Consider the following 25,678-nt stretch of genomic DNA (forward strand, 5'->3'; position numbering starts at 1 on the left):
GGCCAGCCTGGTCTACAGAGTGAGTTCCAGGACAGCCAGGGCTATACAGAAAAACCCTGTCTCGAAAAACAAAACAAAACAAAAAACAAACAAACAAAAAGGGCTCTCAGACAAATCTACTAACAGATTGGTATTTACTCATATAGCAAGAAGAAGTGCTGACTTTTATTCATGTTGTAAATCAAAGCAATCAAGGCAGTGGCAGCACCAAGCATCTTTGTCTTGCCCCTGACATCTTAGAATGCTTCCAGCATATCACCATTAAAAAGATGCTAGTTCCTGAGTGTGTGGTCACTTATGAAGCTGAGGCAGAGCAGCCTGAGCTCTATAGCAACACCTCATCTAAAAAACAAACAAAATGTATAAAAGTAAAAAGAAACAAAAGAAAAGCATTTCAGTGGTATAGTACTTGCCTAGTATGTGTGAGGGTCTGGGTTCTATTCCTGCACTGCCCAAAGATAATAAAAAAGATGCTAGCATTTAGCTCAAATATAATAAAATCTCAGTACTCAGGAGGCAGACACAGGCAGATCTTTTTGAGTTTGATGCCAGTCTTATGTATAGAGTGAGTTCCAGGACAGTCAAAGCTACACAAAGAAACCCTGTCTCAAACTCCGCATCCCCTAATCTACTTTTTTGTGTGTGTTTGTCTGAGTAAACAAAAAAGAAAAAAAAACCAAACAAACAAACAAACAAAAAACCCAAAACAAAAAAACACCCAAAAAAGTAAATAAAACCCTAGGCTTTCCATATCAGACAGTTTGTTCTACTCCAGGTATTTGCTGGAAAGCAATAGATACTACCTGGCAACTTAATTCTTCATTCATCCCATTAGAGTCCTAATAATCTAACACCTCTGATGAATAGCTATACATCTGCTAACTCCTCAGAAGTAGCTCAAGAACAGGATGAATGTTGCTGAATATGATGTGTGGAAGATGATCCAAAAAGCAGAGTCTCTAACCTGTGTCCACAAGGCTTCAGCTGTGTGTCTGCCACTTCATCACAACAGAGCGAACAGCAGTTCTCGCGAATACTGACTTGCTTCAGCAGAGCAAGGCGCCTGTGCCTGAGCAAAACAATACAAAATTCATTTTGTCAATAAGGAGTCACAGTAGGGCACATGAAAGCTCTCAAAAAGCCCTAACAGGGAAAATACACTCCACAATTTTTGTTCAGTAAAGTTTTCATACATTTCAGCTTCAACAGAGTGAAGGAGGCTTGACTGCCATTTTATAGACAAAAAATGAAAAGAATAAAGTTCAATGAAATGATTTATATAAGAACTTAATAAATAGAAACCAATTCAGATGGGCAGTGGTGGCACATGCCTTTAATCCCAGTACCTGGGAAGCAGAGGCAGGCAGATTTCTGAGTTCGAGGCCAGCCTGGTCTACAGAGTGAGTTCCAGGACAGCCAGGGCTACACAGAGAAACCCTGTCTCAAAAAACCAAAGAAAGAAAGAAAGAAAGAAAGAAAGAAAGAAAGAAAGAAAGAAAGAAAGAAAGAAAGAAAGGAAGAAAGGAAGAGAAAGGAAGAAAGAAAGGGAGAAAGGAAGAAAGAAAGGGAGAAAGGAAGAAAGGAAGAGAAAGGAAGGAAGGAAGGAAGAAAGAAAGAAAAAAAGAAAAAGAAAGAGAAAGGAAGAAAGGAAGGAAGGAAGGAAGGAAGGAAGGAAGAAAGAAAGAAAGAAAGAAAGAAAGAAAGAAAGAAAGAAAGAAAGAAAGAAAGAAAGGAAGAAAGAAAGGAAGAGAGAAAGAGAGAAAGGAATCAAATTCAGATCCTTTCATTCTAATCCAGTGTTCTTTTACCAGCAACCATTTAAATCATATATACTGACAATTTGGTAAAAAAACACTCACAGTTTTCACATAAGGTAAATGGGTTTATAACATGTATACTCCCTGCAAGTTTAGATACCTCAGGTTTGAACCCTTCCATTATTCTTCCATGCAGAATATACAGAAAAGCAGACAGGCGGAACTGCTCTCCTGAAATTCATTTACAGGCTTGCTGTGTGCCTGGCATTGCCCCAGGCCCTGGTAATTCAGCAGTGAACAGGAGACCAAATAAGTACCCTTAGCTAGGCATGGTAACACACTGCTAGAATCATCATTTGGGAAGCTAGGCCAGGGGAACCTCCATGAGTCTTGGGCAGCTTGGGCTCCAGAGTTGACATAGTTTAAAAAAAAAAAAAAAGGCAATCCATAAACAAAGAAAGGGAAACAAAACAAACCAAAACAAACCAGGAAAAGTATCTGCTTTTATAGAGCCTTTGTTCTAGTGTGGCAGTGGGGGAGACAGAATTAAAACTGATTATGTTAAATGCTGAGGAACACCATGGTGAAAAATAAACTGGAAAAGAGGAAAAGAAGTGTTCCTGTGTGAGGTTCAGGGGTTAGAATAATGGCAGCCAGGGAGGGGCTTACTCAGGAAACTTTAGGAGGCATGTGAGGGAGAGAGGACATGAGCCTTGCTATCTGTGGAGGCCATTCTAGGCAGCAGCAACAGAGAAACTAGAATGGAAATGGGGTTATTAACAGATGGGTGAGGGAAGATCACAGGAGAATGGGTGAGAAGACCACCCATTGTGGCTGACTACTGTACTAAGGATATATGTGCTTCACTGTACGATTCTCTTACATTTTTGTATTATTTGAATTTGCATAATAAAGAGGTTAAGAACAAGCAGTAAAGAGAATAAACACAACATAAACAACACAATTCTAGGTACTAGCTGCAACCCTCCTGTTTCAGCCCCTGTAGTACTTCAGGTTACAGGTCTGTATGTGTGTCAAAATCTTTGTGTGTTTGTCAGAGACAACAAAGTCTAGTCCAGATTCAGAGCGAAGTTGACCTAACATGTAGTCTGCTGTTCTTACTCAGGATAGGCAAACCCTAAATTTAAGTGAATGGTCAGCCACGACGTTGGCCATAAAAGTTAACTTCTATTCTGGGATGCTTAACTCTGAGGATGTCAGGGAAAACTCATCCATACATGAGCTGTGCTCTTCAGCTGATATATGAGCCTTGCTCCAGAAAAAGCAGACTGGATAAACAAAGGACTGAAGTGTCACAGATGAAAGGGAGGTGTCACCTCAGACTGTACCAAGAGCAACTAGAATTTATAATCTTTATCAAGAACCAAGACAAAATGCATAAAACTCTGAGGAACTAACCTCTGATCCTTAAACCCAATGGAAATGGCCTTTATATTCTTAGAGCATTGCTAGGACTCTGCTGCTCTTACTGTCACATGTTCTAGTGCATCTGAAAGTGCCCACTCACTGAGACAGGGGGTAAGGTAAAGTAAGAGGGCAGCTTAGAGACCTATGCTTTGCTTCAAAACAGAAGCCAGGCTCTCACTGCATTGATTTATGGGTATGACATATGGTTCAACATAAGCTATGTCCTGGCCAGTATGGTCTCCTCAAATGTTGAGGGACTATCTTACTAGTGTAACACTAGTAATACAAATCCCATGCCTCATACTGGCTCAGGCAGCTGCCCTGCTAAAAAAAATGATAAACTTTGGTTGGGCTGTGGTGGCTCACATCTTTAATCCCAGCATTCAGGAGCCCCAACAGGTGATTCTCTGAGTTTGAGGCCAGCTTGGTCTACAGAGTGAGTTCCAGGACAGCCAGGGCTGTTACATAGAGAAACCCTGTCTCAAAAAACAAACAAACAAAAAAAGCCAAACCAAACCAAACAAAAATTGACAAACTTTGGCTAACAATGTGTCAGGCGGGCTGGTGAGATGGCTCAGTGGGTAAGAGCACCCGACTGCTCTTCTGAAGGTCTAGAGTTCAAATCCCAGCAACCACATGGTGGCTCACAACCATCCGTAATGAGACCTGACGCCCTCTTCCTGTGTGTCTGAAGATAGCTACAGTGTACTTACTTATAATAATAAATAAATCTTTAAAAAACAAAAACAAACAAAAAAAAACCCAAACAAACAAAAAAACAATGTGTCAGGCTTCAACAGGCAATAATCATTGGAGCAGCTGATCTTTCCCTTGCTGAAGGAACAGACAACATTCATCTTATAAGGAAACAAGCAGGGAGACAATGCCAATCTCAGTTTCTATCAAGTAAGGGCAATGAAGTTTTACCTGAGATGTGTCCCCTTGTGTTTTTGGCTGTAGAACAGTGGTAGCATGTAGTTTAAACCCAAAAGGAGTTGTTTTCAAGAAATCAAGTCTGTTAATAATTTACTAATTTTTCCAATATTAAGGATTTTTATATAGATTCCAGTAAAGTTAGTTTGCATTTGTGTGTAAATGAGCTAGATTGTTTCTGAATTTTATTTTATTTTTATTTATTTTTGAGACAGGTTCTCTCTTTTCTTAGACAACGCTGGCCTCAAACTCATAGAGATTCTCCTGCCTCTGATTCTCAGTTCTGGGGTTATAAGAAGGCGCCACCACACTATCCCTTTTCTGAGTTTTACATCAATATTATTTACCTCATGAGAGGAACGTGGATGTGCTCCTCCTTCTACTTTGGGTCCTACGACACTTTAAATTAGTGGCCCTAATGTTGTAACCCTTTAAATACAGTTCCTCATATTGTGGTGACTTCTAACCATTAAAATTATCTTTATTGCTACTTATTAACTGTAATTTTGCTAGTGTTATAAATTATAATGTAAATATGTGTGTTTTCCAATGGCCTCAGGTGACCCTTGTGAAAGAGATGTTTGACAACCCCCTCCCCATTGAGATCAGCTGCTCTAGTTAATAATGAGGCTATCACTCACAATTTGATAGAGATCTCATGAAACCACTGTTTTTGCCAGATAACACTTTTAATATTTTTTTTCAAATAATTTTATGATAATCATTAGTTTGTATGACTCTTTCTGGGACCTGTTTTACTAATTTTTATTTCCCAGAAAGTCAACGTTTTCAGTGAGATTACTTGTTTAAAATTGTTTGTTCAATGCTGAAAAAACTCAAATCTCCCATAAATTGTTTTGATTTTTCATGAGATGCACATAACAGTCCGGAGAGAGCTAGGCAGACTCTTACCTTGGCAAAATTATCTTCTCTTCAGCTGTTAGGAAGGCGTAATCATTAAAAGTGCTAAATTTCATAGATGGTGGGTATTTGAATGGTCTTGCTCCAAAATTGAACTCGCATTGTTGGTATGACATGAAACTAGCTGCAGCAAAAAATCCAGATCTACAGATAAAAATGAGCAGAGGTCAGTAGAGCTTATAAAACCAAGTCATATACAGTCATTTTGAGAAAGTCAAAGTGAGTCAGCCACGATGATAGAAAGTAAGGGAGACAGATTTGGTTTATTAACCTACACAGGTCGTGAGCCAGGGAAGCCCACACCTTTATCTTTCTATGTAATATCAATTCTTACGTAATATCAAATTCTCAGGCATTAGGTCAGATCAAATGGAGCTCTAGTTAATTGAAATAAACCAATTTTTCATAATTGCTTAGATAAACCTTTTTGGTTTTTATCTTTGAGAAAAGTACATTCCATGAATTTACTCAATCTTCAACTGAGAGGAGCTACTTACACGGTGGATGAAAAGACTTGCTTCTCAGGAGGCAGCTGGTTGCCATTTAAAAAGAAGATCATTTGCTTTTCATTCAAGTCTAACAGGAACCCTACTGTGTCTCCTGGAAGACAAACCAGACACTGTTAGGCCTGTGCTACCCTGATCCTGGAAGGGCCTCAACGCCCTGCACTAAGTTTGTGTCTTGAGCCACACATTCAACACATTTATCTTTGCTTCCTGTGCAGCTTATCTGACATTTCCATAGCAGTATTTTCATGTTTCATTAAAGGGAAAAAAGCTTCCATTTAAACTATGACAAGCCATCAATTGTATTAGATGTATCCTAATTTCAAATGCTAAAATGTGAAAAAAATGAACACACTAGGAAAGATAAAATTATGTGCTGATTTGCTTCTCGGCAAGATTTAAAATCCCTCAGATGATAATTGTTTTTGTTTTAAAGCACACATTCTCACTGATTTTCTAAAATGAGACTTCAGGTTTTGTTCTTGTTTATAATGAAATATTGAAAAGCATTAAGTTTCTTTTTTTGTTTTTTTGTTTTTTTGTTTTTGGTTTGGTTTTTCGAGACAGGGTTTCTCTGTATAGCCCTGGCTGTCCTTGAACTCAGAAATCCACCTGTCTCTGCCTCCCAAGTGCTGGGATTAAAGGCGTGCGCCACCACCGCCTGGCTGCACTAAGTTATTTTACTCTTTGTTTTTTTAATTTTCTGAGACAGGTCTTTATGTAGCCTTAGCTAGCTTCAAACTGGCTATGGAGCCCATGCTGGTCTCAAACATGAAATCCTTCTGTTTCAGCCTCCTGGATGGTAGAATTATAGGTACACATCTTACCATACCAAGCCAATCATGTTTTGTTATTGTTCTGATTTTTTAAATAATTGTTATATGTAAGTACACTGTAGCTGTCTTCAGACACCCCAGAAGAAGGCATCAGATCTCATTACGGATGGTTGTGAGCCACCATGTGGTTGCTGAGATTTGAACTCAGGACCCTTGGAAGGGCAGTCAGTGCTCTTAACCGCTAAGCCATCTCTCCAGTCCCATTTTTTTTTTCTCTTTTGAGACAGTGTCTCTAACTCAGGCTGATCTTAAACTTGGTATGTAGTTAAACTTTTGATCTTCCCCCCTTTACTTCCTGAGCCGCTGGGTTACCAGCTATATCACTATATCCAGATTACTCAGTGCTAGGGACTGAGCCTAGGGCCTCACACATGCAGACAAGCACTCTTTCACCCGAGACATCTCCAGCCCCAGTGTTGTCATTTTTCATTACCTGGAAACCTGTTCAGAAGATGAGGTATAAAAATGGGAAATATGTACAAACCAATTTAAGTACTTAAAAAATCTCTAGGGCTGGAGAGCTGGCTCAGCTGTTGAGAGCACTGACTGCTCTTCCAGAGGACCTGAGTTTGAAACCCAGCACCCACATGGTCTCTCACAACCATCTGTTAACTCCACTTCTGTTCTGGCTTCTGTGGGTATACGTGAGGTACACAGACATGCTTGTATGCAAGACACCCACACACATTTATATGTATTTACATATATTTATTATTACACACACATAATATACATACATGCATGCATATGTGTGTGTGTGTATGCATGTCCTAGTTGGTTTATTTTCTGTCAACTTGACATGAACTGGGAATTATCTGGGAAAAAGACCCTCAATAGGGAACACAGCCCCCATCAGTCCCCTACAGGCCAATCTGTAGGGCATTTTCTCTGATGCAGGTGGGCTCAGCCCATTGTGGGTGTATAAGTAAGCAAATTGAGCAAGCCAGTAAACAGTGTTCCTCCATCGCTTCTGCTTTAGTTCCAGCTTACAGTTTCCTCAGTGAGGGGTTGTTAGTTGGAAGAAGATAAAGCAAACCTTCTCCTCCTCAAGTTGATGTTGGTCATAGGGTTCTATCACCGCAATAGAAAAACCCTAACTAAAATCTCAAGCTCGCTCTCTCTCTCTCTCTCTCTCTCTCTCTCTGTATGTGTGCAGGATTAAAATTGCTTTGCACTTTTCTATTTTTCAAATTTTGAAATAGGTGTATTCAGATATATTTTCTTTTTTTTAAACAATTATTTATTTTGTATATATGAATATACTACCACTGTCTTCAGACACACCAGAAGAGGGCATCAGATCCCATTAAAGGCAGTTGTGAGCCACCATGTGGTTGCTGGGAATTGAATTCAGGATCTCTGGGAAAGGAGCCATTGCTCTTAACTGCTGAGCCATCTCTCCAGCCCCCCAGATTATTTATATATATATAAATTATGACAGCTCTTAAGAAGCCAGGCATAATATGTATCATCAAAAGATGGCCTAGTCGGCCATCACTGGAAAGAGAGGCCCATTGGACTTGCAAACTTTATATGCCCCAGTACAGGGGAACGCCAGGGCCAAAAAGTGGGAGTGGGTGGGTAGGGGAGTGGGTGGGAGGGTATGGGGGACTTTTGGGATAGCATTGGAAATGTAAATGAGGAAAATACCTAATAAAAAGTAAAAAAAAAAAAAATAAAATAAAATAAAAAATAAAAAATTAAAAAATTTAAAAAAAAGAAGCCAGGCATAGTGGCACACACCTGTAATCCCAGCACTTGGGAAGCAGAGGCAGGTGGAGGAAGTGTGTCACTGGAGGCAGGCCTTGAGGTTTCAGAAGCTCAAACCAGGCCCAGTGTCACTCCCTCTGCTGTCTGTGGGTCCAGATGTGTAACTCTCAGCTCTTCTCCAGAACATGCTTGCCTGTGTGTCACCATGTTCCCCACTATGACAATAATGGACTAAACCTCCGAACCTGTAAGTCAGCTCCAATTAAATGCTTTCCTTTATAAGAGTTGCCATAGTCATGTCTCTTCATAGCAATAGAACACTGACTAAAACAGAAGTGTATGTGTTTTATGTGACATGAATGTAGGTGCCCATGGATGCTAGAAGGTATTAGGTTCCCCTGGACCTGAAGTTACAGGCAATTGTGAGCCAACCAACATGGGTGCTGAAAATGGACCTCAGGGCCTCTGGAAAAGCAGCACATATGTTCTTAATCACTGAGCTTTCTCTCCAGCCCCCAAGGACTTAATCTTCTGAAATACTTTGCTTCAGAAAGATTTATCAGGGAACAGCATTCACAATCTCAAGAGGCAGTGACATTGATACTAAGTCTCCTACTAAGGTATTTAAAGCCTATCTTATGTAATAAGTACCTGCTAGTAACTAGCTGTCCTAACCCAGGTGACAAGTTCAAATGGAGAAGAATGAATACCTTCCTTCCAGCACGGGTGCACATGAGGCTTACTTCTGGCATTGTACCAAATCAGCTGCCGGCAGCCATCGTAGGCACAGGAGTACTCATCGTCCCCAATGCCGTATCCTTCCTAGAGAGAGACAAGGACCAGAAGATTAAGACTACCTATTCTAACCTGGGGAGACCTAGTAGGTGGCATTCTAAGCTTTTTTGGATAAGGGGAAAGCCTATGGTACTTGGAAGATAAGAGAAAATTTGGCACAGAAACATAGTTCTAAGCAAACAGATACTAGCTTTGCCAACTGCAAGTTGCCAAGTGCTTCCTTTGTTGCAGGCATTTTCACACTTGTGAGTTCATTTAGTTCTTACTAGCACCATGAGGCTGCTGTCATTCCTGAAAAAGGAAACAAGCGCTTGAAGGTTAGTCAGCTTCTTTGTAGACTGGTCCTAAGAAAAGCAGATTTCAGTTTGGACTTAAACTTCCAAGATCTCTAGTCTCACCATTTCCCAGTGGTCAGGCAAATGCCTTTCCTGAATGTGGTGGATTCAAGATGCCCACATCCTCAGATTTTATGAATGGACACTCAGCTCAAAACTATTTTGAAAAGAGTACGATTTGAATATTATATAGGATCTCAATTTCTTTCTTTCTTTCTTTCTTTCTTTCTTTCTTTCTTTTTTTTACTTGATACCTTTCAATTATTGCCCAGAATTATTAACATAAAAGGGTGAATGGGAGCCAAGCACAGCTAATCCCATCACTCAGGAGGCAGGGGCAGGTCTAGGAGGGTTCAAGGTACCTGAGACCCTGTCTTAATGAATAAAGAGGGTGAGCAAAATCTTGTTTTCAGTGTTTGTCCACGAATAAATAAATAAACAGGGACGGGGGAAGGTTCAGTGTGTAAAGACACAGGTTGCCAAGCTTGACCTGAGTTTGATCTCTGGGACCAAATGGTGAGAGCAGAGAACTGACTCTAGCAAGCTGTCCTCCAGCCTTCACACGCATACTAAGGGGCATGCAAACTACACCTGCCTAACAAAATTAATAAATCATAATGAAATTATGTGTTTTTAAAAGATGTATTTTATTTTTTGTGTATATATGTGTGGGTACCTGGAGAGGCCAGAAAGAGGCCTCAGATCCCTGCATCTGTAGCTATAGTTGGTTACAGGCTATCCAAACTCTGGGTCTCTTGAAGAGCAGCAAGTGCTCTGAACAACTGACCCAGCTCTCTAGCACACATAAGAATGGTTTTTAAGGAAAGAAAACGTTAGAAATAGAAGTATGGAAGAACAGGAGGAGTTGGAGGAAGTCACACCCCTGTTATCTTTATGCACCAGTGGTGAAGAACAGAGTTAAAGGGGATGAAAGCATGGTTAAAGAAAAATATTACTTTCTAATGGCCTGTTTGTTCTACGTGATAAACAGTACAGTCAGCATATGGACTGGAGAGAGTTTTAACAAATTCCCTAACTCTAATAATATATTGAATTCCAAGGTGATAGCTCTGAATTAGAATTAGTCCTTCATGTGCACTATGCAGACAATTTTTAAAAGTTAAATAGCCAGGTATGGTGGACCTTTAATGCCAGTACTCAAGAAAAAAAAAATGAAGTGAACTTGACCTAATTGTTTTGCAGAGAATTTCAGTAGCCTGCTACAAACAACACCTTGCTAACCCTTCCTGAAGTTGAACAAATCAGTAAATTAGCAAGTGCGAGGCCCCAGACTCATACCTCAGCTCCAAAAACTCAACCTGAAACAAAATAAACCCCAAAACAAACACAAGCAGTAAAATTTTACTGTTGAGAAATAGGCAAAGGCAAACAATTTTTCATTATCTTTACTTACTTTTTTAAAGGTGTGTGTGTGTGTGTGTGTGTGTGTGTGAGACAGAGAGACAGAGAGAGAGACAGAGACAGAGACATACTATGGCCTCATGTACTTTTAATGCCTATCTAAAAACACACATATTATTGGAATACAATACATGCATATATTGCATTGTATTTAATTCAGGTTAAACATATCCTTAAACCATCTGTAATTTATTTTTTGAAACTGTTTTACTACCTAGCCCTGGCTGGCCTAGAATTCACTATCTAGACCAACTTTGTGTTGGACTGATGATAATCATCCTGCCTCTGATTCCCAAGTGCTGGGATTATAGGTATATGTTATATATGTGATAGCATGCATTCCAGATGCCCTTGGAGACCAGAGGAGGGCACAGGGTCCATGGAAATTGAATTAGAGATGATTGTGACCTGCCATGTGGGTGCTGGGAATCAAACCTGGGTTCTCTGGAAGAACAGAAAATGTTCCTAACAGTTGAGCCATCTCTCTAGCACCCCTGCCTTTTTAAGGTTTATTCTATTAAATTATTTATGTACATGCATACATGCACATATGTATGTATACATACATTCATGTGTATATGTGTGTATGTGTGTGTGTGGGGGGGGGGTACCCACAGAGCCAGAAAAGGGCATCAGATTCCCTGGAATGGAGTTACAGGTGGTCGTGAGCTCCCTTAGCTGGGAACTGAGCTTAGGTCCTTTGAAAGAGCATCAAGAGCTCTCAACCGCTGAGCCATCTCACCAGACTTCATATACTTCTTTATAGTAAAAAAAGTCCATATAAAATTGTTTTTACTTCCAGAATTTAAAATGTACAAACATTATAGTTTTCCTCTTCTTCCTCTTCTTCCCCCCTCTCCTTCCTCCTTTGGTTTTTATTTAAGACAGGGTCTCTCTATTATGTAGCTCTGGCTGTCCCAGAAATAGCTATGTAGAACAGGCTGGCCTAGAACTCAGAGATCCATCACTCTGTCTTCTGAGGGCTAGGATTAAAGGTATAGACCACAATGTCCAGCTCTTCTTTAGGTTCTCCTGTAGCACAGGCTGGCCTTGAACTGGCTGAGGATTGGTCCTCATGCTTTGCCTTAGTTTGGCTCCTAGATCAAACAGGAATCTGCATGTTCAGATGCTAAGGGTCCCTGTCCCCAATTGGTTTTTGATTAATCAATAAAGAGCCAACAGCCAATGGCTGGGCAGGGTGAGAGGCAGGACTTTTAGGATTCTGGGGCAAGAAATGCAGAGGAAAGAAGGAATGGAATCGTGGAAGCAGAGAGATCAAATTTAAAAGCTTCATTGAAAGAAATCATCCAGTAATGTAGGTGCAAAGGGAAAGCAGCCAGGACAGCTGCCCAGAAGGAAACAGCAGTAAAAATAAAATACAGATTTAGAAAGCATAAACTCAGGAATACCAGAGGAGAGTATGTGTTAGCTGTGGGGAGGTTTGGAAGTAGGCAGTCATTGAGCTAGTCAAGGCATATCAAACCAAAAAGGTTCTGTGTGTGTATGTGTGTGTTTCCTTTCCTTCCCAAATCTAGAGAACTCTGGCTGATGGCAAGAACTTCAATTACAGCCAGGAGCACAGAGCTGATTAACTTTTCGCCACTACAATGTAGCAAGGCTAACTTTGAATTTCTGATTCTCCTTCCACCTCCCAGGTTCTGATATTAGAGAAATGTGTTACTCTGTCTGCCTAGCACTCCATAGCTCTCCCCATAGCTTCCTTCTCTGAGTTACTATGTATCTCTGATTGGTCTGAAACTCAACATCTAGATCTGGCTGGCTTCAAGCTCACAGAGATTCACTTGCCTCTGCCTCCCCAGAGCTGGAATTAAAGGCATTCACCATTGTGCTTTTTCCTCATTTTTCAATGGAAAAGAATGTGAAAGACCTATTACAATGGATGTTTATGAGAAGACAAAAGATATTTTAGACAAACCAAACCATACCTTCAGTATTTAAAATACTCCATCAAAAAATACCACAAAACAAAACAAAACAAAACAAAACAAAACAAAACTATCCTGTGATGACCTAAGAACTATCCTGAAGCTTTTCATTTTAATGTTCCATATTTGAGCCCAACACTTTATCTCTTTAAGACTGAAACCCATGAAATAAGAGTTAAAATAAAGGCTCTGTAAAGAGACTGCAAATATTTTGAAACAGGTGTAGCCATAGAATGACTTATGCCTTAAAACTGCAGGCTGGCCCTTCTGGTCCGACCAGCACCGGGGTAGCTAGGGCGTGGAGTTGGCTGACACCCGCCAGCTACCCATAAGACCCGCCACGGGATCTTAAGACCTCTGGTGAGTGGAACACAGCATCTGCTCCAATCCAATCCAATCATGCGGCACCTGAGACTGCATTAATTAGGGAAGCAGAAAACCCGGCCTGATCAGGGGCACAAGTCCCTTCCGGTCTGGCCAGCACTGGGGTAGCTAGGGCGTGGAGTCTGCGGACACCCGTAAAGTATACACAGGACCCTCCAGGGAATCTTAAGACCTCTGTGAGTGGATCAGAACTGATGCCAGGAGGCAGGTTCGAACACCAGATATCTGGGCACCTTCCCTGCAAGAGGAGAGCTTGCCTGCAGAGAGTACTCTGAGCACTGAAACTCAGGAGAGAGCTAGTCTCCCAGGTCTGCTGATAGAGGCTAACATAATCACCTGAGGAACAAGATCTAACCAGAGACAACTACAACTAACGCCAGAGATTACCAGATGGCGAAAGGCAAACGTAAGAATCTTACTAACAGAAACCAAGACCACTCACCATCATCAGAACGCAGAACTCCCACCCCACCCAGTCTTGGGCACCCCAACACACCCAAAAAACTAGACCCGGATTTAAAAGCATATCTCATGATGATGGTAGAGGACATCAAGAAGGATTTTAATAACTCACTTAAAGAAATACAGAAGAACACTGCTAAACAGGTAGAAGACCTTAAAGAGGAAGCACAAAAATCCCTTAAATTATTGCAAGAAAACACGACCAAACAGGTGATGGAATTGAATAAAACCATCCAAGACCTAAAAAGGGAAGTAGACACTATAAAGAAAACCCAAAGTGAGACAACGCTGGAGATAGAAAACCTAGGAAAGAAATCTGGAACTATAGATGCAAGCATCAGCAACAGAATACAAAAGATGGAAGAGAGAATCTCAGGTGCAGAAGATTCCATAGAGAACATCGGCACAACAATCAAAGAAAATACAAAATGCAAAAAGATCCTAACTCAAAACATCCAGGAAATCCAGGACACAATGAGAAGACCAAACCTACGGATAATAGGAGTAGATGAGAATGAAGATTTTCAACTTAAAGGGCCAGCAAATATCTTCAACAAAATTATAGAAGAAAACTTCCCAAACTTAAAGAAAGAGATGCCCATGAACATACAAGAACCCTACAGAACTCCAAATAGACTGGACCAGAAAAGAAATTCCTCCCAACACATAATAATCAGAACAACAAATGCACTAAATAAAGATAGAATATTAAAAGCAGTAAGGGAAAAAGGACAAGTAACATATAAAGGCAGGCCTATCAGAATTACACCAGACTTTTCACCAGAGACTATGAAAGCCAGAAGATCCTGGACAGATGTTATACAGACCCTAAGAGAACACAAATGCCAGCCCAGGCTACTATACCCAGCCAAACTCTCAATTACCATAGATGGAGAAACCAAAGTTTTCCACGACAAAATCAAATTCACACATTATCTTTCCACGAATCCAGCCCTTCAAAGGATAATAACAGAAAAAAAACCAATACAAGGACGGAAACCACGCAATAGAAAAAGCAAGAAAGTAATCCCTCAACAAACCAAAAAGAAGACAGCTACAAAAACAGAATGCCAACTCTAAAAACAAAAATAATAGGAAACAACAATTACTTTTCCTTAATATCTCTTAATATCAATGGACTCAATTCCCCAATAAAAAGACATAGACTAACAGACTGGCTACACAAACAGGACCCAACATTCTGCTGCTTACAGGAAACCCATCTCAGGGAAAAAGACAGACACTACCTCAGAGTGAAAGGCTGGAAAACAATTTTCCAAGCAAATGGTCTGAAGAAACAAGCTGGAGTAGCCATTCTAATATCGAATAAAATTGACTTCCAACCCAAAGTTATCAAAAAAGACAAGGAGGGACACTTCATACTCATCAAAGGTAAAATCCTCCAAGAGGAACTCTCAATTCTGAATATCTATGCTCCAAATGCAAGGGCAGCCACATTCATTAAAGAAACTTTAGTAAAGCTCAAAGCACATATTGAACCTCACACAAAAATATTGGGAGACTTCAACACACCACTTTCATCAATGGACAGATCGTGGAAACAGAAACTAAACAGGGACACAGTGAAACTAACAGAAGTGATGAAACAAATGGACTTAACAGATATCTACAGAACATTTTATCCTAAAACAAAAGAATATACCTTCTTCTCAGCACCTCATGGTACCTTCTCCAAAATTGACCATATAATTGGTCACAAAAGAGGCCTCAACAGATACAAAAATATTGAAATAGTCCCATGCATCCTATCAGACCACCATGGACTAAGGCTGATCTTCAATAACAAAATAAATAATAGAAAGCCAACATTCACGTGGAAACTGAACAACACTCTTCTCAATGATACCTTGGTCAAGGAAGGAATAAAGAAAGAAATTAAAAACTTTTTAGAGTTTAATGAAAATGAAGCCACAACATACCCAAACTTATGGGACACTATGAAAGCATTTCTAAGAGGGAAACTCATAGCTCTGAGTGCCTCCAAAAAGAAACTAGAGAGAGCACACACTAGCAGCTTGACAACACACCTAAAAGCTCTAGAATAAAAGGAAGCAAATTCACCCAAGAGGATTAGATGGCAGGAAATAATCAAACTCAGGGGCGAAATCAACCAAGTGGAAACAAGAAGAACTATTCAAAGAATCAACCAAACTGGAGCTGGTTCTTTGAGAAAATCAACAAGATAGATAACCCTTAGCCAGACTCACTAAAGGGCATCCTAGTTAACAAAATCAGAAATGAAAAAGGAGACATAACAAACCCTGAAGAAATCCAAAACACCATCAGATCCTTCTACAAAAGGCTATACTCAACAAAACTCGAAAACCTGGACGAAATGGACAAATTTCTAGACAGATACCAGGTACTAAAGTTAAACCAGGATCAAGTTAACGATCCAAACAGTCCCATATCCCCTAAAGAAATAGAAGCAGTCATTAATGGTCTCCCAACCAAAAAAAGCCCAGGACCAGATGGGTTTAGTGCAGAGTTCTATCAGACCTTCAAAGATCTAATTTCAGTTCTGCACAAACTATTCCTCAAAATAGAAGTAGAAGGTACTCTACCCAACTCATTCTATGAAGCCACAATTACTCTGATACCTAAACCACAGAAAGATCCAACAAAGATAGAGAACTTCAGACCAATCTCCCTTATGAATATCGATGCAAAAATACTCAATAAAATTCTCGCTAACCGAATCCAAGAACACATCAAAACAATCATCCATCCTGACCAAGTAAGTTTTATTCCAGGGATGCAGGGATGGTTTAATATACGAAAATCCATCAATGTAATCCATTATATAAACAAACTCAAAGACAAAAACCACATGATCATCTCGTTAGATGCAGAGAAAGAATTTGACAAAATCCAACACCCATTCATGATCAAAGTCTTGGAAAGATCAGGAATTCAAGGCCCATACCTAAACATGATAAAAGCAATCTACAGCAAACCAGTAGCCAACATCAAAGTAAATGGTGAGAAGCTGGAAGCAATCCCACTAAAATCAGGGACTAGACAAGGCTGCCCACTTTCTCCCTACCTATTCAACATTGTACTTGAAGTCCTAGCCAGAGCAATTCGACAACAAAAGGAGATCAAAGGGATACAAATTGGAAAAGAAGTCAAAATATCACTTTTTGCAGATGATATGATAGTATATATAAGTGACCCTAAAAATTCCACCAGAGAACTCCTAAACCTGATAAACAGCTTAGGTGAAGTAGCTGGATATAAAATTAACTCAAACAAGTCAATGGCGTTTCTCTACACAAATAAATAGGCTGAGAAAGAAATTAGGGAAACAACACCCTTCTCAATAGTCACAAATATTATAAAATACCTTGGTGTGACTCTAACTAAGGAAGTTAAAGATCTGTATGTTAAGAACTTCAAGTCTCTGAAGAAAGAAATTAAAGAAGATCTCAGAAGATGGAAAGATCTCCCATGCTCATGGATTGGCAGGATCAACATTGTAAAAATGGCTATCTTGCCAAAAGCAATCTACAGATTCAATGCAATCCCCATCAAAATTCCAACTCAATTCTTCAACGAATTAGAAAGAGCAATCTGCAAATTCATCTGGGATAACAAAAAACCTAGGATAGCAAAAACTCTTCTCAAGGATAAAAGAACCTCTGGTGGAATCACCATGCCTGACCTAAAGCTTTACTACAGAGCAATTGTGATAAAAACGGCATGGTACTGTTATAATGACAGAAAAGTAGATCAATGGAATAGAATTGAAGACCCAGAAATGAACCCACACACCTATGGCCACTTGAACTTCGACAAGGGAGCTAAAACCATCCAGTGGAAAAAAGACAGCATTTTCAACAAATGGTGCTGCACAACTGGTGGTTATCATGTAGAAGAATGTAAATTGATCCATTCCTATCTCCTTGTACTAAGGTCAAATCTAAGTGGATCAAGGAGCTCCACATAAAACCAGAGACACTGAAACTTATAGAGGAGAAAGTGGGGAAAAGCCTCGAAGATATTGGCATAGGGGAAAAATTCCTGAATAGAACAGCAATGGGTTGTGCTATAAGATTGAGAATTGACAAATGGGACCTCATGAAACTGCAAAGCTTCTGTAAGGCAAAAGACACAGTCAATAAGACAAAAAGGCCACCAATAGATTGGGAAAGGATCTTTACCTATCCTAAATCAGATAAAGGACTAATATCCAATATATATAAAGAACTCAAGAAGGTAGACTCCAGAAAATCAAATAACCCTATTAAAAAATGGGGCTCAGAGCTAAACAAAGAATTCTCACCTGAGGAATACCGAATGGCTGAGAAACACCTGAAAAAATGTTCAGCATCCTTAATCATCAGGGAAATACAAATCAAAACAACCCTGAGATTCCATCTCACACCAGTCAGAATGGCTAAGATCAAAAATTCAGGTGACAGCAGATGCTGGCGAGGATGTGGAGAAAGAGGAACACTCCTCCATTGTTGGTGGGATTGTAAGCTTGTACAACCACTCTGGAAATCAGTCTGGCAGTTTCTCAGAAAATTGGACATGGTACTACCGGAGGATCCTGCAATACCTCTCCTGGGCATATATCCAGAAGATGTTCCAACTAGTAAGAAAGAAACATGCTCCACTATGTTCATAGCAGCCTTATTTATAATAGCCAGAAGCTGGAAAGAACCCAGATGACCCTCAACAGAGGAATGGATACAAAAAATGTGGTACATTTACACAATGGAGTACTACTCAGCTATTAAAAAGAATGAATTTATGAAATTCCTAGACAAATGGTTGGACCTGGAGGGCATTATCCTGAGTGAGGTAACCCAATCACAAAAGAACTCAAATGATATGTACTCACTGATAAGTGGATATTAGCCCAGAAACTTAGAATACCCAAGATATAAGTTACAATTTGCAAAACACATGAAACTCAAGAAGAACGAAGACCAAAGTGTGGACACTTTGCCCCTTCTTAGAATTGGGAACAAAACACCCATTGAAGGAGTTACAGAGACAAAGTTTGGAGCTGAGACAAAAGGATGGACCATCTAGAGACTGCCATGTCCAGGGATCCATCCCATAATCAGCCTCCAAATGCTGACACCATTGCATACACTAGCAAGATTTTGCTGATAGGACCCTGATATAGCTGTCTCTAGTGAGACTATGCCGGGGCCTAGCAAACACAGAAGTGAATGCTCACAGTCAGTTATTGGATGGATCACAGGGCCCCCAATGGAGGAGCTAGAGAAAATACCCAAGGAGCTAAAGGGATCTGCAACCCTATTGGTGGAACAACATGATGAACTAACCAGTACCCCTGAGCTCTTGACTCTAGCTGCATATGTATCAAAAGATGGCCTAGTCTGCCATCACTGGAAAGAGAGGCCCATTGGACTTGCAAACTTTATATGCCCCAGTACAGGGGAATGCCAGGGCCAAAAAGTGGGAGTGGGTGGGTAGGGGGGTTGGGGGGAGGGTATGGGGGACTTTTGGGATAGCATTGGAAATGTAAATGAGGAAAATACCTAATAAAAAAAAAAGGAGATAAAAAAACTGCAGGCTGTCTATACAAGTGAAAAGAGTAATACAGTAAAACACTATACAAGTGAAAGAATAATACAGAATAATACTATGGAAACAAAAAACTTATATTTGAAAAAAGACATCCTATCTGACCTCAACATTTTTCTAATAGTAACTTAATTAGTTCTTGAATCAGGCAAAATAACTGTCTCTTCATTAAAAAAAAAAAGGCAAACTTGGGGCTAGAGAGGAGGCTCAGTTTACGAGTACTTCCTTCTCTTGCAGAGGTTCTGAGTTTGGTTGACAGCAACCATGGTGGGTGACTCACAACCGACTTTGACTCTGGCTGCAGGAAACCTAATTGATGTCTTCCTCTGGCCTCCAAATGTACCAGCAAGAATGTACACAAACTAACATGCACATAGACACCCCTCCCCCCACAGAGAGAGAAAATTTAGAGGGCAAGAAAACATTCTTTTTTTTCTTTTTTTTTTAAGATTTATTTATTATATGTAAGTACACTGTAGCTGTCTTTAGACACTCCAGAAGAGGGCGCAGATCTCGTTACAGATGGTTGTGAGCCACCATGTGGTTGCTGGGATTTGAACTCTGGACCTTCGGAAGAGCAGTCGGGTGCTCTTACCCACTGAGCCATCTCACCAGCCCAAGAAAACATTCTTTTTAGTTTTAATTTCAGGTGCCAAATATCTACCATTTATAGTTTTAGCCACAAGCTTCAATGATCAAAAAAACCCAAAACAATAAAAAAAGAGTAACCATCCTTGTTATTAGTGTGACTGCTAAAACATTCCAATAGCAAACTACAGAGAGAAGCGACTGCAACTGTTCCATCCCTATTTCACTTTAGTTGTAAACTACTTTATCATTTTTCAAATGAAGAAACTGAGTAACTCTTCCAAATTCTCCTCATTTTTTAGGAAGAAAGTAAAGATCTGTTGTAAAATAAGAATGGTATCAAATTCCCAAGACTTATTCTTTATTTCCTTTCTCAGTCCCAATTTCTCTCATTTTTGAAATGTTTATGTGAGAAAAAAAGCCACCTTAAAAAAGGGGTGTAGAAATTAGATGACAGACTCAAAAGAAGGTTTTTGTTTGTTTTTCATTTTCTTTTGTTCTTTTGCGACAGGGTCTTGTAACGTAGCTTAGGCTGGGAGACTTACACCATCATGCCTCGCTCAAGATTATTATTGCTACCGCTGCTGCTTGTTTATTTTTTCAAGACAGGGCTTCTCTGTATATCCTTGGTTCTCCTGGAACTCACTCCGTAGACTCAGAGATCTGCCTGCCTCGGCCAGTGCTGGGATTTGGGGTGTACACTACCACATCCGACTCAAGATTTTTTGTAAAAAAAAAAAAAATTATTTATTTATTTATTTATTTATTTAGTATATAGTGTTCTGCCTGTATGTCTGCATGTATGCCAGGAGAGGGCACCAGATCTTATTACAGATGGTTGTGAGACACCCTGGGAACTGAACTCAGAACCTCTGGAAGAGCAGAAGTGCTCTTAAGCTCTGAGTCATCCAAACCATCCATTTGGCCTTCAAGATCATTTTTTTAGTGTTAAAAAAAAAAAGGAAATAAATAAATAAATCACTTTTAGGATTCTATTTGTAACAGGCAGCCATTATTCATATAATTGATAAATTAGTTTTTGTTTGTTTGTTTGTTTTTATTTGTTTTTTTGAGACAGTCTTTCTCTGTATAGCCCTGGCTGTCCTGGAACTTACTTTGTAGACCAGGCTGGCCATGGAACAAGACAATGGAGTTGTTCTCCAAACCTAGTATCTTCCAACTACACAGCAGTTAAAAACAATCTCTGGCTTCCAAACACTACAGGTTCCTAAAGGAAAAACACCAGCAGATTGGGGTCTACACAAGCAAGAGTTCAGACCTGCCTTGCCTTGCTCATTAGCTTTCTTCTTAACTATTTTATTTCTAGTCTAGGAGTTTTAAAAAATATTCCTGGACAAAGCTGAATTGATTTCAAACAACTTTATTTTTCAGACTTAATTCACTTTATTTTTCTGGTATAAAAAAACAGAATACCCTATGTGGTAGCCAAAGCTGAAGATTGGGTGCTCTGAATGGAGACTCTGGTGTGGGTTTTCACAAGATGGTTAGTGAATTCCTGATAAGGAGACTTGGTGAAGAGCCTCTTTCCAGAGGTCTTGGAGAGGGCATCAAAGGTGGCCTTGGCACAGGAACAGAGATGATGTCAGTGCCTCTGCCCTGATGAGACATCCCAGTACTGAGCCACAGTGGCCTATCCCCTTGCGTGGGATAATGTGGAGCTTCCCAATTTTGTTCCCATGGTAGCATTCTCTCCACACAGGGATGACAAAATGCTTGGCTAAGATGATGGTCCCTCAGACTGCAGTGGCTATCTGCTTAAAGCACTTATTGCCCAGAGCCTCATGGCCAGTGTAGTTCCCATAGTGAAAAAAGCCTTGAAACTGGTCTGCTGTCCAGCCCAAGGCTGTTTCTGCAATGGCAAGAACTTTAGAACCTTATCCTTTAGGGATGTTCCCAGGAAAAGTCAGATTCCTTAGTGGGCAGGAAGAACAGGTAGAACTCTTCTAGGGACATTCACGTTCTTGACCTGCTGATTGGGGATTCACTCCTTGTCTTTAGCTTTAACCTCCAAAAGTCCTGTGGTGTCAACCATGATTCAACCTTAGTTGCCGAATCCTTCGAGGAAGCTGGCTAGGTCTCCCAAGGCCTGAGGGCCCTTCCTGCGGCACTGGCACCACTACCATCTGACGTTTCCTGCTGCACTGGCACCACTACCATCTGACGTTTCCGCCAAGAAGAAAGCTCAAATATCTTATAATTTGACCAACAGAAGAAAACCAATTAGTTTAGGTGTTGGAAGGTATGTCTGGACAGGTGTGGTGATATAGGCCTATAGTCCCTGTACTAGGGAGGCTGGAGTAGAAGGAGTACCATGAGTTTGAGGTTTGGACCATATAATGATCTAGGTTAGCAAGACTTTATCTCCAAACAGGAAACTATCCATCTAAAGGAAAGACCTGTGACACTCCCACACTCAGTGGTGTCCCAGACTTCTCTTTACTTCAGCACTTTCTATAACAGAAGATAAATACTGAAGTAAATGTGCCCATTAATTACAAGGTAAAAGTCAAATGAGAAAGGTGAGTCAATAGTTAATGCTATGGAAAGAGAATTTGTACAAGGCTCCTTTTTTAAAGATACATTTAAAATGTTATTTATGTGTCCATTAGTGTATGTGTGTGTGTATGTATGCCACATATGTGTGGAGCCCACTGAGGCAAGAAAAGGTTGCTGGATTTCCTGGAACTGAAGTTACAAGTGATTATCAGCAGCCTTATGTGGACAGTAGGAACCAAATGCAGGTCCTCTGGGATGAGCAGAAAGCACTCGTAACTGCTGAGTAATCTTTCTGGTCCCCTACAAGGTTTCCAAAACTTAATCTCAAGGTGAAAATCATCTGTTGGCAGCCTGGTGGTGGTAGTGCACACCTTTAATCCCTGTACTCAGAAGGCAGAGGCTGGTGGATCTTTGAATTCGAAATCAGCCTAATCTATAGATGGAGTACCAGGACAGCCAGTGCTATACTGAGAAACCCTGTCTCAAAAACAAAACAAGAAACAAAAGAAACAAAAAAATTATCTGTTGTCACAATGTGATAACTGGGTCCCAGATTTGGTCAGGACTACAGTAAAGCCATAAAGACAACTCTCTAGGTAAGAAATTAAGATGAACCTAAAATACAAGTGAAAATCCCAGAGGCTGAGGACATTTCCACTTGTTTCCCACTTTAAACGGTGCAGTGAGTCACTGTCAAGATCTGGCACCACCTAGTTACTGAGCAAAGCTATCTGAAATATAAGCACATCTGACTGAGTGTCTCTAACCTGTCCACCAAAGCTGCTTCTGCTGCCTTTGAATGACCCCAGGTACTCACGTGGTTGAGAAACTTGCTGTCTCGAGTAGCCCAGCCAATCTGCATGACACCAGAAGTGACCACTGTTACTTCATAGTACCACACCCCAGTGTCCACACAAAAAGTGCAGCGTACACTCTCAAAGGAGGAGGCGTCACAGCGAGCCTGGAAGAACCAAGGAGTACATATCAATTCATAGTGTCTGAAGACTGCCAAGTAATTGGCATAGGTAAGGATGGATGGAATTTTCCTTATTTAAGCTCCTGGTGGGATACCACTGTCCATCTTCAGTGATTTATAAAAGCATAAAACTGAGTGAAACAACCCTATTATTATTTCAGTGTAGAATTTCATTATGGCTGCAACTACACGTAGTCAAAGCACCTGGCTTTGTTTTTCAGTTGTTGAGAAAGCTTGCTTTGAGATCAGAATGTTTACACATGCACAAACACTGCCTTCATAAGATAAAGAAGGAAAGGGTAAAGACAGGGTACCTATATATAATCATTTGGCAACCACTGTTCAAACTGTACTTCAGTCCTGAAAAGCTAAGACCTGCGGTACTTTCCTATATGTGCACCTGCGTATTTCCACCAATTTGCATTACAAAGTTGGCAATATTCAACATGAGAAAGGAAAGTAGCAGGTCTAGCAGTAGCATGGCTACATAGGCATTTACAAAAGGAGCGGCTTCTTTGGGAAACACTTGTCTTTGTACTTTTAGTTAAATAAAATGGCAAAGATTAAAAACAGACTAGAACTAGAGAGCTGTCTCAGCAGCCAAGAGCACTGGCCTTCCAAAGGACATGGGTTTCATCCTAGCACCAACATGGTGGCTCGAAAACTCCTGTAACTCCAGATCCAGGGGACCTGATATCTTCCTCCGGCCTCCACAGGCACCAGGCAAGCAAATGGTACGTAGACATACATGCAGGCAAAACATCAATATACATAAGATTAAGTTTTTTTTTAAAGTTTAAAAACATATATACTTAGCTAGGACTGTAACTCAGTAGTAGGACATTTATTTAGCAATAGTGAGCACTACAAACCAACAATCCAGACATTAGTAAGCCAGTCAACAGGCACTGCAGTGCTACAGCAGAAGCAATAACACGTGAGAGGGAAGAGTGGATACCATCTGGAAGCATCCCTACCCCTACCACTTTTACCTCTAACCACTCCTTGGGTATAAGAAAAGTTTCTGCCCATTCCGTTAGACACTGCTTTTGTTCTGAAGCAGGCTATGAAAAGTGGGAACAGAGTAATTTTAGCCCTCAGAAGGTCTGTGAAAGCTTTACCTCCAAGCCGTGAGGTGAGATCTTCAAGTACTCGCTGACATCATTGCTGTTCAGCATGGCCCTAATGTTATTCAAGTCCACTTTCTCGTAGGTTAGTTGTCTACCTTCTTTTAAAACTGCAAAAGAAAAAGTGGTCATGTTTCCTAGGGCAGACAGTAATGGTTTAGAAAAAGTGAAAAAGCTACTGTCATCTCGAGCTGCCATACTTGTCAAGGAATGAAAAACTGGTAGGGCCTAGCATCTGAGCTTTGCTGTTACATGGTCTAAGCAAATGCCAAAAAGGGCAGCACTTTGAATGTAGTGTTTCTAGTCCCTGTGTCTATTATAGTTTGCATAGCAAAATTCAAATTACAGGTCTCATTCTGTAGCCCTGACTGGCCTACAACTTGCCATGTAGACCAGGCCATTCTTGAACTGATAGAGGTCTACCCGCCTCCATCTCCCAGTACTAAATTAAGAGTGTGAACCGCCATACCTGGACCATTGGTTGATTTGTTTTCTGAGTCAGGATCAAATGTAGCTTGGTTTAAACTCACTAGGTAGCTGGGGATGACCCTGAGCTCCCATCTCTTGCCTCTGCCTCTCAAATGCTGAAACTGTACCTATGTGTCATCATGCCTAGCTTCCAGATTGCATTTACTCAAAATTAGTCTTTAGCTAGCACTATACAGGCTATATTTCATGCTAGAGCAAGAATTAGACTTTTTGTGTTCAACTGCTTTAGCACAGAGCTAGCAATAGAGCTAGGCAATGAGAAATAAATGTGGTTTGTATTCTAATAGCCCTTGGAGGAGAAAAAGAGAAAAAGTTAAAAATAACTGCCACAGTCTAAGTAAGAATTAATTTGAGTTTTGAAGACCATCTGAGGGAAAGAGGAGAGGACAAAGAAAGTAAGTGGGCTGGGAATGTTTCCTAGCATGAGCAAGGCTCTAGACTCTATCCCGAGCCCTGAACATTAAATTAAATTAAATAATAAAAAAATAGGTATTCTGTCCTTATTATATCCTTGCCTCCCTGACTGGGCTATTTCTTCTTCCTTCCTGCCACTGAGACCTCTGAAACTATGAACTAGAATAAGTCATTCTTCCCATTAGGTCGTTTATGTCAGACACTTTGTAACATGACAATAAAAACACCACATACACACACATAAAAAGAAGACAGAGAAGAAAGTACAAATATGAACAGGGCCAGAGTTGGAGCTAACAGAGTCTAGCTGGAGGGCAGTAAGGAAAGTGTGTGTTAGAAAAGTCTTAGACAGAGCTATATAGTTAAAGGTCTATGAACCCAAGAATGCTGAAATTAGAAGCATTCCAGTTAACTCTCATCTGAAAGGTACCTGGGATACTTTTCTATTAGGGTATAGAGAAACTTATTAAGAAGCTTATGATCCTACTGAAGACAGGGACTTAGAAATGTAAACAGATTTTGGCTGGTGACATGGCTCAGCAGGTA

At 40.3% G+C, this 25,678-nt stretch overlaps 1 protein-coding gene across 2 annotated transcripts in view; it reads right to left on the reverse strand.

The window, feature by feature from the left end:
* Positions 1-25,678, reverse strand: part of Rspry1 (ring finger and SPRY domain containing 1) — a 56,182-nt gene that overhangs the window by 878 nt on the left and 29,626 nt on the right. For both annotated transcript variants that reach the window (XM_021169425.3, XM_021169429.3), the window contains exons 9-14: positions 24,224-24,339; positions 22,944-23,087; positions 8,802-8,913; positions 5,537-5,639; positions 5,031-5,183; positions 965-1,069 (exon numbers count right to left, since the gene is read on the reverse strand). In XM_021169425.3, the coding sequence (XP_021025084.1) occupies positions 965-1,069; positions 5,031-5,183; positions 5,537-5,639; positions 8,802-8,913; positions 22,944-23,087; positions 24,224-24,339 (733 nt within the window). The remainder of the gene's footprint in view (positions 1-964; positions 1,070-5,030; positions 5,184-5,536; positions 5,640-8,801; positions 8,914-22,943; positions 23,088-24,223; positions 24,340-25,678) is intronic.

This window comes from Mus caroli, unplaced genomic scaffold (assembly GCF_978045245.1).
Source record: "Mus caroli unplaced genomic scaffold, Mus_caroli_1 scaffold_10, whole genome shotgun sequence".
Taxonomy (NCBI): domain Eukaryota; kingdom Metazoa; phylum Chordata; class Mammalia; order Rodentia; family Muridae; genus Mus; species Mus caroli.